General features: G+C 45.5%; 2 protein-coding genes across 11 annotated transcripts in view; one reads left to right on the top strand and one right to left on the bottom strand.

The window, feature by feature from the left end:
- Window positions 1–8,914, top strand: part of ATXN7L3 (ataxin 7 like 3) — a 48,893-nt gene extending 39,979 nt beyond the window's left edge. For all 7 annotated transcript variants that reach the window (XM_084804458.1, XM_084804455.1, XM_084804456.1 and 4 more), the window contains 2 exons: window positions 1,339–1,472; window positions 2,763–8,914. In XM_084804458.1, the coding sequence (XP_084660584.1) occupies window positions 1,339–1,472; window positions 2,763–2,914 (286 nt within the window). In that variant the 3' untranslated portion in view covers window positions 2,915–8,914. The remainder of the gene's footprint in view (window positions 1–1,338; window positions 1,473–2,762) is intronic.
- TMUB2 (transmembrane and ubiquitin like domain containing 2) lies at window positions 5,235–15,813 on the bottom strand. 4 transcript variants are annotated; one of them, XM_084804462.1, is made up of 5 exons: window positions 15,693–15,813; window positions 14,014–14,151; window positions 12,530–13,090; window positions 10,652–10,745; window positions 5,235–9,178 (listed from the first exon to the last, which is right to left on the bottom strand). In XM_084804462.1, exons 3-5 carry the CDS (start codon window positions 13,075–13,077, stop codon window positions 9,077–9,079), a joined length of 744 nt encoding a protein of 247 aa, XP_084660588.1. In that variant the 5' UTR covers window positions 13,078–13,090; window positions 14,014–14,151; window positions 15,693–15,813; the 3' UTR covers window positions 5,235–9,076. The 4 variants fall into 4 exon arrangements, with proteins under 4 accessions (XP_084660588.1, XP_084660586.1, XP_084660589.1 ...); XM_084804460.1 differs by lacking the exon at window positions 10,652–10,745; XM_084804463.1 differs by lacking the exon at window positions 14,014–14,151 and having other exon boundaries at window positions 15,693–15,725.
- Window positions 15,814–15,831: the final 18 nt, after the last annotated feature.

Raw genomic sequence — 15,831 nt, 5'->3', positions numbered from 1 at the left:
CTTATGACTTGCAGCATGTTCCAGAGCCCAGTCATGTCACTGCACATTCCACCATGGCAGCGGCCACCTCTGTGGCTTTCAGCACAAATGCTACCTGGGCAGAAACTTGTAGAGTGGCTCCTTGGGCATTAGTAAAGCACTAGAAATTGTCTAGCCACGACTCAGCAGAGGCCGCCTTCAGGCGGAGAGTACTGCAGCAGGTGGTATCTGCATCGGAAGACTCGGCATTTTAGCCCTCTCATATACTGCTGATTGGCTTATGCACATCCCAAGGTGGGCGCCTCCTTGCCAAACCAGAACATTGGATACTCACCATGAAGGATCCTTCCTGTTCGAAGCAAAGGAGGCATCCACATTCCACTGTTACATTCCAGGCTGAATCACTTATACATTACAGCACATCTGGCCTGGCCTTCCACTCTCAGGCCACCCCCCCACCTGTCTAATTACTGGTTTTTATTTCTTCCAGATTTTACTCTTTTTATCACTGTATACACTATTTTTTCATGGCTCCTTCGGTTAGTTTGCCTGTAGCTTGGTCACGCATGGACTGGAGAAGAGGAGCCAGGATAGAGGGACTAGGCACAAGCCTGGTCACACATTCCCTGCCTTGCCCTGGGCGGTGGGAGGGGCATAACCCAAAGTGGATGCCTCCTTTGCTTCGAACAGGAAGGAACCTTCACGGTGAATATCCAGTGTTCTGTTTTATTTATGAAGGCTGGAAGGCGGGGATGGAAATCAATTGGGTAGGACATCAGGGTTAAAGAGTATTAAGGGACAGGAACATAAGAATAGCCAGTGTTTGTCTAGTTTATTTTGTTTCCAGAAGTGACCAGCCAGGTGCCAGGTATTTTGTCCCCAGAATATCTGGTATTCAGAAGCAATACTGCTCTTATACTTTGAAGTTCCATTTGGCTGCAATAGTTGATAGCCATTTATAAGACCATCAATTTGTCTAATACATTTTTAAAGCCATCTAAGGCAGTGTCCATTGCCGTATCTTTTTCTAGTCCTTTCCATAATTATCCATTATGTGGGGAAGTACTTTCTCCTGTCTGTAGCAAATAATTGGGTAATATTGGGAGTAACTAAACTGAGAAGTGAGCTTGAGTATGTGGCTTGAAATCCTGAATGTTGTGCTAAACTCCCTCTTTGGATAAAACAATCAGATTGGGTGGGGTGGAAAGGTGGAGAAGGGAAGCAATTTGCTTTGTGTCAATATCTTGTTTGCTTTTGCTTTAGACACAGTTTAAAACCTCAATCAGGAAGCTGCTGCACCAGTTAGGGTGGGTGATCTTGCTCCTTCTACTCTTCTCATACATCTGCCCCTTTTCCTAGCTCACTTCCTGAGACTGAAGGAAACATGGAGAATGATAGCTTTGATGTGGCAGAAAGTCAAGCCCTCATGAGTAGACTGCAATGGGATGGATCTTCAGATATCTCTCCCTCTGATTCAGCTTCATCGAAAGCAAGTAAGAATATGGGTGGGTGGGTCTGTCTTAATGACTGGGACAGTTGGTACTTTGTGTTTAGAGAAATCTGCCCCAAGAAAATCTTTAATTTTGTAACCTGTGTATGCTAAACAGCACACTTGCATATTTTCTTAGTTTGCATAATATATTATGCTAGCCAAAATCCAGGACACTGAAGTACTGAGCGCTGGAAATTCTGGCTTACCCTGTCAGCCATATCTACCCACAACCAGCTCTTCAGATTTTGCCAGAGCAAAATTTGGATTTTGTCCACCTCATACTCCAGCCTGTGTTTCTCATTCAGTCATTAATTTATTACATTTCTGTACTGCTCAATAGTCAGCTCTTAAAGGCTCAAAACAGAGTGGAATGGTCAGTTTTATTTGATTAAATTTGTGGGCTTCCACAAAATCAATTTTTGTGCTTTCACGGTGTGGCCATTGAATGCACATAGCCCTGCCCCTTCAAGGGGGACTAGGGGAAACTTCCAGGCTTCCCTGGATGTCTAAGAATGGTGGACAAGATGCCCGAGAGATTGTCCTTTGCTACTGACAATGTATAGCGTTGTTTGTGCAGAGTGATGGCTGGGTCCACCAGACTTGGCTGGCACCCCTTCTGTACAGAGACTTCAGCCCAGAATCCTCTGACATGTTCATGGATTCCATAGCAGACACACAGGGACTTCTTGGCAGATTAAATCAAGGTGGGAAGAGTCCCCTGTGTATAGGAAGCTAGAAATCAACTGTTCTAGGTATAGGCCACAGCATGGCAGAAAACAGAGATAAGCGTACACAAGAAGCAATAATGATATATGGAGCTTGATGTGGAGTGAGTACTTGGAAGATTGAGAAGTTGAAGGAGATCCAGACTGAATGGTCACATGATGTGCACATCATGTGAAATGGCCATCATCTATCAAACTCCCCAGACACAATAGTTCTACGTGGATATACAATTCATATGTTTGTCTGAGTCAGTTGAGTCATTGGGATGATTCTCACATGCATATTCATTTCTTGATGACTTCCGTATGTGAATAGGCTATCACAGATTTAACAGCAAAAGTTGAGCTCATTCCTTCAAACCTGGTGCTTGTCAGTTGAGGTGGTTCATGTGTTTGGCCTGAAAATAATCAGGCAATGAGATACTAAGTCGGGTACATTGCTGCTTGTGTATTGGCACACAGTTAATGGAGGACTGGAGAAAGGGAAGCAAGAGTGAGACTTTGATGTGGAATGAAGCTGGAGCCTGTACAGAGGCTTACGTGCATCTCTCTCCTCCCCACCCCAGGTACAAACAACTCAGAGTCCCGAAAAACCAAAAAGAAGAAACCACACATGAGCCTGGTAGGAGGTGCTCCAGGAATGAGCTCCAGTAAGAAGAAACTGAAGCCTAAACCGCTTGCACCGCCCACCCCCAGCCTCTATGATGACATCAACTGAATATTGGGATGAGAAAAGCAGGGAGGGGGGATGTGCCCCAGTACCCTTCAGACCCAGTTCATAGGAAAGCAACTGGACTGTGTCTTTTTGTGCTCTCTTACCTTTTTTATAAACTGGAGATGGCTGCATGTCTCCCCTTCTCTCTCCTCCCAAGCCTCCAACACACATTGCACAGCCCGTTGTGTCCACTGGATGTGGAACGGAAGAACTGGTTTTCGTGCAGTGGGCACCCACCTCTTCTGGGCAAAAGGGGTGATGGTGGTTTTGAGGCAGGGCCTTGAAGATGGACAGCGCCTCCATCAGTCCATTCTCCTTCCTCCCCCCGTTTCAACGTGTCTATTTATTGTGATGTTTGTGGATGTTCAATCATGACTATATATACGGTGGCATTGTATTGCTTAGCAACACTAGAGACTGACTGGACAGGGTTGGGAGGTGTATGTGTGTATCTGCCTGTGGCTTTTTGTCCTGGTTTGGAAGGGCCTGAGGGGGAGTGGAGAACAACGGTTGCCCTTCCCGTGCCTGCCCTCCCGTCTCAGAGCGTCTGCTCCAGTAGCCTCCTTTTTGTTGAGAAGCGGCTCAGTGCTGTGAATCAGCCTCTTTCTCTCTGAGCTCTTGCAGTGCTCAGTTGTTTAAAAGGCTGGTTGTGTAGCTGCTGGTCCACTAGCAGGAGTAATGCTCTTATTGTTATGGCAATCCTCAGGCCTCTGCACAACCTGAGTAAATTGGGATGGGGGCAGAGAGGTTTGACCTGATTTTGCTACTGTCACTATTGCTCCCTTTCCAGACTGTGTCTGCTCCCTCATCAGTAGCATTTCTAAGATTTTGTATAAAGAAACATTAAGAATGGTTGTGATAAAATGGGCTGTTTCTCCCAGTATATGCATGTCAGGAAGCTGGTGCAGTGATTGGCTTCCTAACTCGTGCATTGGGCACAAATCTACATTTGCCCAACCTTGATGAGCCAATACCCTAAGACTTGCATTGCTTTATACGCATCTTGTATGTCACTATGAATCTTCATACATCCCTGAAAACTGGCTGTAAATTGGAATATTTGTTGAACTTTAAATAGCTCTATTTAACATTCCATGGGAGAAGTTCATGGGGGCCAGGCAGAACAGCTGTGTTGTGGTCTGCTGCTCTGCTGCTGTCAGTCTTTAAGACTTCCCTACCATGTTATATGTGAGGGATAGATTTATCCAGTCTGAGTCAGTCATGAATCTAAACAAACCTTGCTGGAGTATTGGAGCCAAGCTGGCGGGCATAGGTGGTGGTAGGTTGGGAGGGAGGGAGGACATGTGCATTAGGTCTTTACAGTCTTACTGCTGTCTCCCTCTCTTTCTACATCTCCCTTCCACCTCATTCCTGGCCCCCGTTTTATTCCTTATAGAAACATCTGTAGTTTTAAATCTAGTTCCATAAATCATGGTCCTATATTGTGTGAATGGAGGCTTGAAATTGCAAAGCTACTTCTGGAGCTGGAACATACGAGGCATGTGCTGCGCAACAAGCTGTGCAGAAGCCACACAACCGGAGATTTCTTGCATATTCTTCTCTCCGCCTTGTTTATTCCAGATAATGCAATTTGCGTGTGAAAAAAGGTTTTCTTCCTACAGACCTGCTGTAGTGGCTGTACACAAGCCTACTTCAGGAGAGGCAACAGGCCACTTTCAATAATGTGGTAACGGATGTAACTGTCTTATGCACTAGGCACTGAGAGTCCAAGGGGAAAAATGATGTCTGCTGCTTGTGCTGGATCTCTGGACTGAGATAGGTGACTCTTAGCTGAGGTTCAATTCTTTTTTCCCCTCCTGTTCCTTTTTTCTTAAAGCTGAAAAAGCCCACTATTTGGTACTGGTGAAGGTCCACCTTTGCCACTTCTAAAATCCATGGGCTTAATTCCATAATAGGGAGCTCTCTAGGCAACTATCACCTACAGTGCTGAAATGGAACCATTCCACCACATGTCAAATTGTTTGTATATAGGGCCTTTAAGGTTTGGCTAAGTTCCAGTCTCCTCCCCTAGTGCCCCACACCTCTCTCTGGTGCTCTTAGAGACTGTGGGAGCCCAAATTTTGTCTGCTGTGTTTCCTTATTGCTACACCTGTAGCCACTGGACAGAACAGGCATGTGACTGATGATGGCCCAAGGTGTACCAGATCTGAAGGCTGGAACACCCTATCCAGCCAATTAACACTATTAAGATTTGGCTGCTTTTGCTCCTTTTCCTCCCCCTACACTTTGCTTGCCTGAGTAAAAGATATGTAGTATGCAGAGGGTGTATTCAGGGACCGAGGCAGGTTTTTGCCAGGTGGAGACAGAAAGCCTAGTCCTGAGGAGGGATGTCCTGCATTACTCATGCAAAGCAAACTAGTTTCCAAAAATTTGGTCCCGTTGCAAAATTTGCAATCAGCAAAACATTAGTCCTGCATTGTTTAGAAACCAAGATTTCATGTTGTGCTTTTAGCAGATATTTTTGACAATGTAGCTAGAAAGCCACGTAAACATGGGTCAGAAAGAAATCTACCCAGCATCTGCTTTTAACTGAACTATTTGATCTGAATCAAATGTTTTCAAGGGGAGAGGGGAAGAAGAGGTACACTTTGACTCTTAGCAAGGTAAGTTACCTTTCTCTGACAACCAGTAGCTACAGACTATAAATTATGTACCTATAAAACTGTTGGCCACCTTGACATAAGTGCTGCAGTAATGCAAAGGTGGAAAGAGTGAGGGAAAGAGTGAGAGACGAGATCCTTGCTCAGCCTCCATGGTTGCAACAGAATCTTTTGGGCCATGTTGCAGACAACTTTGGAAGTGTAGCATCTGGGGAATGCTGAACATTAATTTAGTAGGGGGGAGGATGACACAGGTCTTTTTATATATGGCTCTGTATCTGCACTTGCACCCTTTATTTTTTTTAAGGTAGGCCTGTTTCACTTGAAGAAAAAAACTCTGTATTCTATCATGAGTGGATTGATGAGAGGTTTTTAATTTGTTGATAATGTACAAACTGCACCTGTGATATTTTTGAACATGTGCAGAAATCATTGGAGTAAGTACTGTACTGTGATCTGATTTTTTAAATTTTTTGTTTGTTTTGTGTATGTAATCTCAGCCTGTACAGGTAGGTAGATTTAAAAAAAAACCCTGTCAGATCTGTAATTTTTTCTGCCCGTCCATGGATTGTGGAATGCCTCTGTAAATAAACTGCAACTCTGCTTGGTATCTCTTCATGTTTTTCTTGGCTCTGCTGGGTTGGGGTGGAAGGTAACTTAATGTTTCGTAAAGGGTTGCTTGGAATGCCTGCTTTATGCTCCTCTTAGAATACAGTGGGGAATTTGCTCTTCCAAAGAAACCGGAGGGTCCTGGACTTTTGCTTTAAGAAAAACAAAACCCTAATAGTTCTGATCTCACCTGAAATATTAAATAATGGTGGCATTGTCCTAAAGATATTCAGAAATTGTCAGGGTACTTTTTCTTTCCAAAAGTTTGTTAGTCAAGTCTCCTTCTTTAGATTCTATTTTCAATGCAAAGGCTTTACTTATAACTCTAAAGTACAATATGAATGTATCCACATGGATACCCTGAAGATTCTGTATCTTTTTGTACTGTGTACATGCAAAAATATATGCTGTGATTTTAAAAAGGAAAAAAACAGGCTTGAAGAGAGACAGTGCTTGCTGATATCTCAGAAGCCAGACAGCAGCAGCCTCATGTGGTTGGAGAACAAGGGACTGCAGTGGTCTGCAAAGCTCCTGAGCTAAGCCCAAAATTACAATTGCTCAGGTAAATTATGCAGCTTGCAGAACTTTAGCTTTTCTTGGTACAGAACTTGGATTTGAGTGGAACAAAGAGTGTTTCTGCAAGGAATTACTAAATGTTAGCAGTCCTCTAGAACATGTGCTTAAGGCTGTGTGTATTTGCCAGATTCAGTGGTATGAAAAGACCATGTGTATTCTATAATACTCTTAAAAGTAAATTTGACTGCTAAATACTGAAGCTCCCAGCCTGTACAACAGTCTTACAAAGAAGTCCACAATGTTACTATAACCAGAAACATTTTACTTGCCTACCTGGTAATAAGTTGAGGCACACAGTCGATAGAAAGGGACCCCCCCCCCCCCCGCTCTCTTCCAATTTACAAACACCTCTCTGTCAAGTCCCTTAGATGATTCAGATTTGCCACAGGTGACTAGGATAGTAGTTATTTACAGTCCTGCCTTTATTTCCCTTGTCCAAAAGCAAATTTGAGCTGACTCCATAAATGGAAAGACAACCACCTAAAATCTGCATGAATTTTTACAAGAATACATTTCAGATAACAGATGTCAAGCACAGGTTTACTTCAAGCCACCTTTCTAGCAACCTTTTTACAAATGTCTTGATTTTAAAGCTAAAGCAGTGGTAACAGCATTAGAGACTGGTTTTGAGCAGGACCAGGAAATTTACTTGGCAATGATAAACTTCAGACATTTCTGATGTAGTTGCTATTCAATTCAAGCATATCTCTGCAATCATGAGGTCTAGAAATGTAATAATACCTCTCCCCACTCCTTCAAAAATAGCCTGTGGGATTTTACATACTTTTAACAAGCTCAAACGGAGATTGCTCACAAACTTGTGGAGAGCAAGGATTTCGTTTACCTGGTTCTAGTCTTTGTGTCTTCAATGTCTAAAGTAGCATTTCTCTCAGGGAGGACAAGATGGAAAATCCAGCTCTCAAAAATGTTTGTCTTCTAGTAGAGTTTCTCTAAGACAGTTGCAGTGAATTCTAAGAAGATTCCTTTGGCTATAATACTTCCAGTAAGTCCTAAGTATGCTTAATACGAAGAGGAAATTAAGGTTGTAACTTCTTACCGTGAACAGTGTTCATCAGTGTAAATGACATCAGCCAGTGGGTGATATGCCAGTGTGCACCCATACAAAGTATGTACAACCTGGCTGAAAAAATGGACAGGAGGCCCCAAGCACAGCTGATAGTAAACCAAGACAGCCTGCATTGTTAGCAAAGGAAGACTAATTGCATCCCTGCATCACCAGCACCATCCCTGCAAGTATGCATATGCAAATGATTCTCTTTTGACAGGGCCTTTCTTTCCAATAAAAAAGGGGTGAGGCGGGTGGAGTCCACCCAGTGAAGGTGTGGGCAGGTGTCTTCAGAACATAGCTTACTAATACCTGGTTCCAAGATGCACTTGTATCTTGCATGGATGGCAGGCATTCCATTTCTTCAACTCCACCAGACAGTGAAAGGAGTTATAGATAGATGCAATGACATTTATGGACAGCACACTGGGTCATCACATAACTACGATGTAATTGATCACAGCTGAGTGGACAGAAGTATGTGCCAAGGTCATCCATGCTTCCTAAAGCAGCAGCAAACTAAACAAGCAAATAATTAAGCTAGAAGCCCTTTTCTTCTATTGTGGAGCTCAGAAGAAGTCTAAGAGCATAAAGGGCAGGAACTTGACTTTAGTCAGGTTCTCCAAGATCATCATTGCAAGTTCCAAATCCTCATAGTGGTGGCTGCACAGTCACTGTTTTTCTTCATGTTTTCCCTAAAGGCATAGAAGCCAGGGGGCACAAGGGCAATGCTTCTAATGGCTGACATCACTCAACCGCTTGGGTAGGTAGGAAAGCAGAGCAATCTGTGTTGCTTTGCTCTTCTATACTTATCCCATTTTCATCTACCGTTGGTTGTCAAAAATATCTAAATTTTGTGGCTAAAGGAAATGTAGAAAGAAGGGAAAAAGGGGGTTTGTGGGGCTTTTTGCCCCATCAGTGTAGAATTCTGGATAACAGCCTTCCTTGCTACTCAACAGTTATTGACAAGTGGAATTACAAAACAAAGAGCATTCCGTTTAAGGGACAACCAAGGCTGCTCCATCCTCCCCCACTGCTGCTCATCGTCCATACATTCCAAAAACAAGGAAACTAAAACATACTGTCACCCCAACCAAGGAAATGGTGGCAGGGGCGGTGAATAACTGCCGGTTGTTGATGCGGAAAAACCAGGTGACTGCCAGCATGAACATAAAAATGGGAAGCATCAAGTCGGCCACACTCAAAGCAATACCCCCATCTTCTGGTGGCGCAGCCACGGTGTCAGGCACGGCAGAGACAGTGCTCTGAGAGAGATGGCAGTGGATTACACAATTATCCAGGATGTTGAGGGAGCGGAGAGTCCGTGCTTGGTCCTGCAGAACCTGGCCCTGGTAGATAAACTTCATCTGACATTCCTGGCCTGGAAAGTATTTGCTTTAGAAAGAAAGAACACGAGGTAAGCAACACGTAAATCTGACAAAGAAAAGATGCTGATGTAATACTTTAAAATAAGCAATGAAACACTTCCCTACCCATAAGTAAAAAGGCTCTTTGGGACATCTGCAAGTAGCAATTGCCATATGGGATGTGGAAGTCAGTGTGCGGTACATAAAACACCAAAAAAATCCTGGAAAAACCAAGGCTGCAGCATGCAGCCCTGCCTCCTATCATCAGAGATGCTTATGTGTAACAAGTCTCATGCCACTCAAAGTGGTCAAGTATCAGCAACCTCTGCAAAGGTTCCCTCTAATCAGCAGTGATGTGTGGCAGATGCTTTTGTGGGGCAGACGCATTCGCAGGGCTAATGCTTTCTATTTCCTGCAGAAATGTTTCCAGTTCAGAAGTTCATTATTAACAATGAATGGATGCCAACTGCAAATACAAATCTAGGCAAGCTTCGCAGCTTCAAAGTTGTAGATGAGTGGTTGTCAGAGTATCATACAGAGTTCTTTGGGTTGCTCAAATGTATTAGTGTGTCAAGTTTTCAGTACATTTGTCTTTTTCTTAAATTTAAACAATGTAAAGACAATAGCATGTACTTCCACTGCATTTTTACAAGTATTCTCATAAATCTACATAATTTAACATTGAAGACACATTAAGTGTGCTTTAATTTTTTCTTCAAATTTTTCAGATCCAACAGTTATGGATTATTGGGACAAAAAATTGAACTTGGGGCATTTATTTAGCTGGTGCCCTCCACCTGTGCCGAACTTCAAATCCCATCAGCCCCAGCCAGCAGGGCCAATAGTCAGGAATGCTGGCAGTTGTAATCCAAGACATCTGGAGGGCACCAGGTTGGAGAAGACTGCTTGAAGGCACCAGAAAAATTTCTGATTCAAACTGAACTTTTTCCAATGCAGATTACCCTAATTTGTTTAGGAAAACCTTCTGGAAAATTTTCCAGAACATTTCCCAATTCAAAAATCTTCAGGACAACCCACATCTCTACCCACCATCCTGCTTGAACTCCCCTGGCCAATTACAGCTGCTCCCCTCCCACATTCCATCAGCAGCCAGCCATTCTCCAGCCAACAAAAGGAAAGAGAGTGAAGACCCTCTACTAGCCTGTGTTTGACTTACCCTTTTTTATATATAAAGAGGAAAGAGAAAGCAAACACTGGAACTGTGCTCTGCCAGTCAATTTTCAGTATTGAAGAAAACTTATGAAAATCAATGAAACAAAGACAGGTATATCATTTACCTAAGAATGAGCATTTATCTGCATATTCTTATTCTTCACCCTTTCCCATTTTGTCCCGGCTTTCAGACTACAAACACACTGGGAGGGATACAACCTTTACATTGGTAATATACTGAGACCCTCCCTCCTTTTCAGGTGAAATTGGTGAGAGACCCACCTGTTAAACATTAGCAGATGCAAGGATAACTTGCGCCTCTAATTACCTGTTGATTATGCAATGTCTGTGAAATCATCTGCCCTTTTCCCACGGCTACATCTGTGAATGCTCCAAGAGTTCGTTTCAAGGCACAAATGCAACTATGGGTGAGATTCATGACATTATTAGCCAGGATGTAGAGGAGTGACAGCTTACAGCTGTCATTCCTGTTAAAAATGATGTGTTCAAATCAGCCTGAGCAGGGCTAGACAAATATTTCAAACCTGATGCTGGTGCCTAGCATTTTTCAGCAGTCAAGACCATTTCTTTAATATGGAAACCCTACACCAGGCTGACCAGATATTTTGGACATCGGCACTACAGTTTTTTAGGCAATCAGTCACTGGGGACTTTTCAGCCTCAGTCCTAAGCCAGTTGCTTCAATAGAATGGACAAGATGAACCCTATATGGTTCCGGCCCAGCCTATCTTAAGGAGCGCCTCCAGCAACACCAGACAGGCCGCTTAACAAGATCAGCCTCGGATGGCCTTCTCTCTGTCCCATCAGCCAGGACAGCTAGACTGGTGGGGACCAGGGAGAGGGCCTTTTCTGTGGTGGCCCCCACTCTGTGGAACTCCCTCCCTATGGAACTCTGCCATGCCCCCTCTTTAATGAGCTTCCGTCGCGCATTAAAAACATAGTTGTTCAGGCAGGCATTTGGGGTGGGTTAGGGTATTTTAGAAAATGTTTTTATTGTAGAATTTTGTTTAAAAATGTTTTATGATATGCTGTACATCACCCAGAGTGGCTGGGTGACCAGCCAGATGGGTGATTAATAAATTAAATAAATAAATAAAGATGTACACGTGTGAGAAACAACAGCTGGTGAATCAGTGCAGTGGTTAAGAGGATGAACAGTGAGCCTGCAGATCTCTCCTTAGCTATGAACCTTCCTGGTGGCCAAGCTACTACTCTCCACTCTACATCGATGATATGGCCCGTCTTTCAGGGCCATTATAAAGACTGAGATTATGTACATCAAGTGCTTTGCACATTCTAAAGTGCTCTATAAATGTGAAATATCATTATTAAGACTGTATCCAACAATGCGAGAGCACTTGTTTTAACATTAGCAAGAAATACGCAACTGAAAAAGTGGCTTTATATGCTCTCACAGACGACGGTTTTTGCCCAAGGGTTTTTTTCTGCACATGTAGTGGATTGTTTTAATGATTAATGACTGCATACATTTTGACATCTTGTATCCCATTTATCAAATCATGTTTTTCTCATGGTTTGAACAAATCTATGTATGAGATACCTGTGCAAGTACTGCTCTTGGCTTTTATGTTTGTATTGATAGTTTAGAATTGTTGTTAAGGCTTATGGTCAAAACAAGTAAGTTACTTAGAGAACAATCCTATGCCCCTGAGGCAGCATCTGGGGGACATAGGATGCTTTGGTTTCCTGGATATGAGGTCAGAGAGAGGGCTCCGACCTTGACCTCGTAGTCAAAAAACTGCACTCCCCGCCCCTCCCCCTCCGGCATGGAGAGAGCCGCCCGGGGGGAGGGAGAAGAAGAGACCAAGACACCTTTTCCTATCACTGCCCCTGCCTTCTTCCCTCCCTCTCCCCAAAGCCTCCACTACACACAGTGCAGGAGGTGCAAGGCATAGGACACTTGTAAGCCTCCGAGTTCAGGGACTTAGGAGTACCAAGGGCGCAACCCATATGACTGCATCCTTACTTGCCTTAAATTCAAAAACAAGTGTGTGCAGTAGACATTGTTAATCTGAGGGTGCGGCACTTCACACTCAGATTTTTGCTGCTCCCATAATTTTCTATACTGGATTTGATGGCCGTTTACAAACCCAGCCACGCAGAACTGTTCTTCAGAAAAAGAAACACTAGGTGTGTGTGTTCATACACATCCAATGACACTTACCTCTTGAGGATGCCAATGGTGTCTTCCGGCTTCACAGTGGCCACCTCTTCTGTGTCATTGAGGAATTTGAGGCGCACTTTGATAAACCCCGAGTTTGGCTCACCCTCCTTCACGACAGGTGCCGTTTGTGAAATTCTATGGTTCTCCTGACAAACACCCTCAATGGAAAAGGTCGTTTGGGGCAGACCCTGAATGTCCAACAGATGATCTACGGTAGCATCCGAACCACTGCTGCTATCTCCTTGCTCAACGGTAGAGCCCGAGTCAGAAGCAGGACCTTCTTCTGCCTTTTCTTCGGCACTTTCTGCAGCACCCAGGGGCTCAGACTGTTCTGACACTGAATTCCCCACGTAGTGTTCAGTGGGACTCAGGTGGATCACTGATGAATCTACAGTGGCCACAACAGTTCCCAGAAGATGGTTACTGCCATCCGCAACATATGTGGAAAGCCAGGCCAGGATGAGGGCCATGATAAGGACCATAATGCCAGCCACTACAGTCACCTCATCCCCTACGCCTTCAATGATGGTCACTTCAGGGGGCTCCATCTCTTGGCTTCAGCTAGAAAGGAAAAGAAGGATGGAAACTCAGTTCTCTACCAGGTGGAGGGAAATACAAATGGCATCAGATTAGGATTTCAGTCCCATGCCTCACTACATTTAAATCATGAGGAAAGACGTGTGAGCCAGCTTTTTTGCCTATGACAGGGAGGACACCTGCCATATTCATGTTGCCCTTTCCCCCTTAAAGTTAAATAATAGGCATCAGAGTCAGAGGAGTCCAACAGGTAGTTCTTGACTTAGACCTGGGCGATTCAGCACTGAACTCAATGAGTGTTGGGCAAGTTGCAATCACAGCCTCAGTTATCTCCAGCCGTTAAACAGGAATGGCAGTGACCTTTCTCAAAGGGGTATTGCAGGTAGAAACAGGGTAATGTATGAAGTGCTTTAAAATCAGTCCACAGAATGATTAATCTATAATAAAAGGTGTGCCTGTCTTCCTGTGCCATAGCTCCAAGACAGTGAACAAGCTAGACATCTGAAACTTGGCATGCATGTTAAGGGGGCCTTGGATTATTTGGTTTTTAATACACATTAATTTAAATGTGACTATGTGTTTGAAGCCTGCAGTACCACCTTCAGTCACTAGGTGGAAGACTTCCCCAAGCACCGCCTAGCTTGCAGCCAGTACAGCTTGAAGCCAAGGGCAGCAGTCGGAGGAATAGTTATATAGCTGTACTGCCCCACAGCCCACCCTCAGGGGGCTATAGCAGTGCACCATAGCAGGGGTGATGCCTAGGGGCGCCAGCGGGCATGGCTTTACTCAAATGGGGTGGGCGCATCTGTCCAACTTGACAGCTGCATGGTTTTCAAGACTTCGCTGTATCAAACTAAGAGCTAAATAAATGGGTTCAAATGAACCCATGCAAAGCCATGCATTCACTAGTAACAAATAGTGAGAAATAGTGCTTTTGGTTTCCTTACCAACGGAGATTTAGATATAATATTTGGAGGAGATCTGGAGTCAAAGTTTTTGCAATGAAGCTCTTGTTTCACCACTGGACTTTTAATGGTTAAAGTTTAACCTAAGGCATATCACATCATCTTGCCATCTTGGCCTTCCTGTCCAAAAGAATTAAAAATAAATTCATCATCAAAGTGGATAATACAAGTGCCTGCAGAATAAAATAAGTTTCTTTGTGTAGAACCAGTTTGTGACAAACAGAATTCCTTCAGTTACATGTTACACTGCTGCTTTGGAATTTGCATGGCTTTTCTACAACCTTTCAGCCCAATTCAAGGTGCTATTTTTGATCTATAATATCCTAACTTGCTTGAGCTCAGTATTGTAGTGGGTAGAATGCTGCAGCTGGAAGACAGAGAGCGATGACTGAAATAGCCTTTCCTTCCAACGTGCCACCTTTGTTACTGATCTGCGCCTTTCATAGGAATCCAACATGCAGAAACTGAGCAGGTGTAGTTGCTCCCATCACTTATTTCTAGGCCAGGGAAAAAAACACAAAAATAATTTGTGTTTGTCAGGCTGATTTTAAAGGTGCAGGGGCTAGAAAAATAAGTAGCCCTACATACCTATATCCCATTGGGATTTCTAAGATTGACCCAGAGCAATCTCTTATGCATGGTTGGGAAAATCTGCAGGTACTTAAAGCAGGGGTGGGGAACCTGTAACCCTCCAAATGTTGTTGGACTCCCATCAGCTCCAGCCAGCATAGCCAGTGGTCAGGGATAATGGGAGCTGGAGTCCAACATCATTGGCGGGGGGGCACAGGTTCCCCACCCCTGGCTTAAACATTCCTGCGGCAGGCAAGGACCAGCATGCTGAGAGGTGGCCACAGTGAACAGAAAATCGGGGCACGTAGCTTCCCCACACCTGATAAGGGTAGGGAGGGGGCCACACCTTCGAATGATGGCAGCAGTGAGCCCGAGCACGTGGGCCTCACGTGCTCTGCCGGTTATCTGCCCTCCCTTGTTATCTTCCCAGCAGCTGTCAGAAGGAAGCAGGCATTGGAAGGCCAGCGAAGAGCTTGTAGCCAAGCCCCGTTTCCTGAGCCCGCCTCTTGGTCGGCGCTCGTTCCTCGTCGTCCGGGCCGTCCTGCGAACGCTTCGACAGCGCTGCCCACGAATCCTGCCCCGCAGGTTCGCTCACGTGCCCCGGCGCTCCCGCTCCCCCCGCCCAGCCCCAGCTCCTGTGAGGGTCCTCCGCGGCACTGCCCTCCACAGGCACGGCCCCCGCCCTTGTCGGCGCGCAGATGTCCCGCCACCCCTTGCTTAGGCCGGGCCGCCTAGGGCCACCGCCAGCTGCGTGCCGCGGCCTCTCGAGCGCCGCAGAGCGCGAGTGCGAGGCAGAGGCGGCGGCCGGAGGGCCGGGCCGGGCCGGGCCGGGCCGGGCCAGCAGAGGGCTGACGGGAAGCGGGCAGGAGCAATGGCCTGTGGCTGAAACCTGCGCGGGGAGGGTTGTCCGAATGCAGCCCGAGCGGGGTTCAGAGCTCTATATGGGGGGGACCGAATGAGGGAGGGCGATGGAGCAGGAGGGGGCGCTGAGGGAGCGCTATGAAGCGGGGAGTCCTGGGCCCTTACGACGGAGGAGAAGGGAGGGGCCGTTTTCGGGGCGCAACTGAGGGGCGCGCGAGCCCGCCGCTCACCTTCCTCTCCTCGAAGTCTCTCCCCCCACCGACGGGGAACGTCGCCAACGACCGCGGCCTTCGTCACTTCGAAGCGCGCGGGGCGGCCATGTTCGGAAGGCCGGTTGCCATGGTAGTGGCCACGGAACAGGTCGATGAC

Source organism: Heloderma suspectum, chromosome 6 (assembly GCF_057233095.1).
Source record: "Heloderma suspectum isolate Gila_16-S chromosome 6, 16-S_ref, whole genome shotgun sequence".
NCBI classification, from domain to species: Eukaryota; Metazoa; Chordata; class Lepidosauria; order Squamata; family Helodermatidae; genus Heloderma; species Heloderma suspectum.
Note: the sequence above shows the minus strand (reverse complement) of the source record. Positions and strands in the feature narration are given on the sequence as shown.

Excerpts from the sequence above, each read along its gene's own strand:
- TMUB2 (XM_084804460.1), bottom strand. The coding sequence starts at position 13,077 with ATGGAGCCCCCTGAAGTGACCATCATTGAAGGCGTAGGGGATGAGGTG. Across the intron at positions 9,179-12,529 it reads ACCATTGGCATCCTCAAGAG|CAAATACTTTCCAGGCCAGG; the intron begins GTAAGTGTCATT and ends TTCTTTCTAAAG.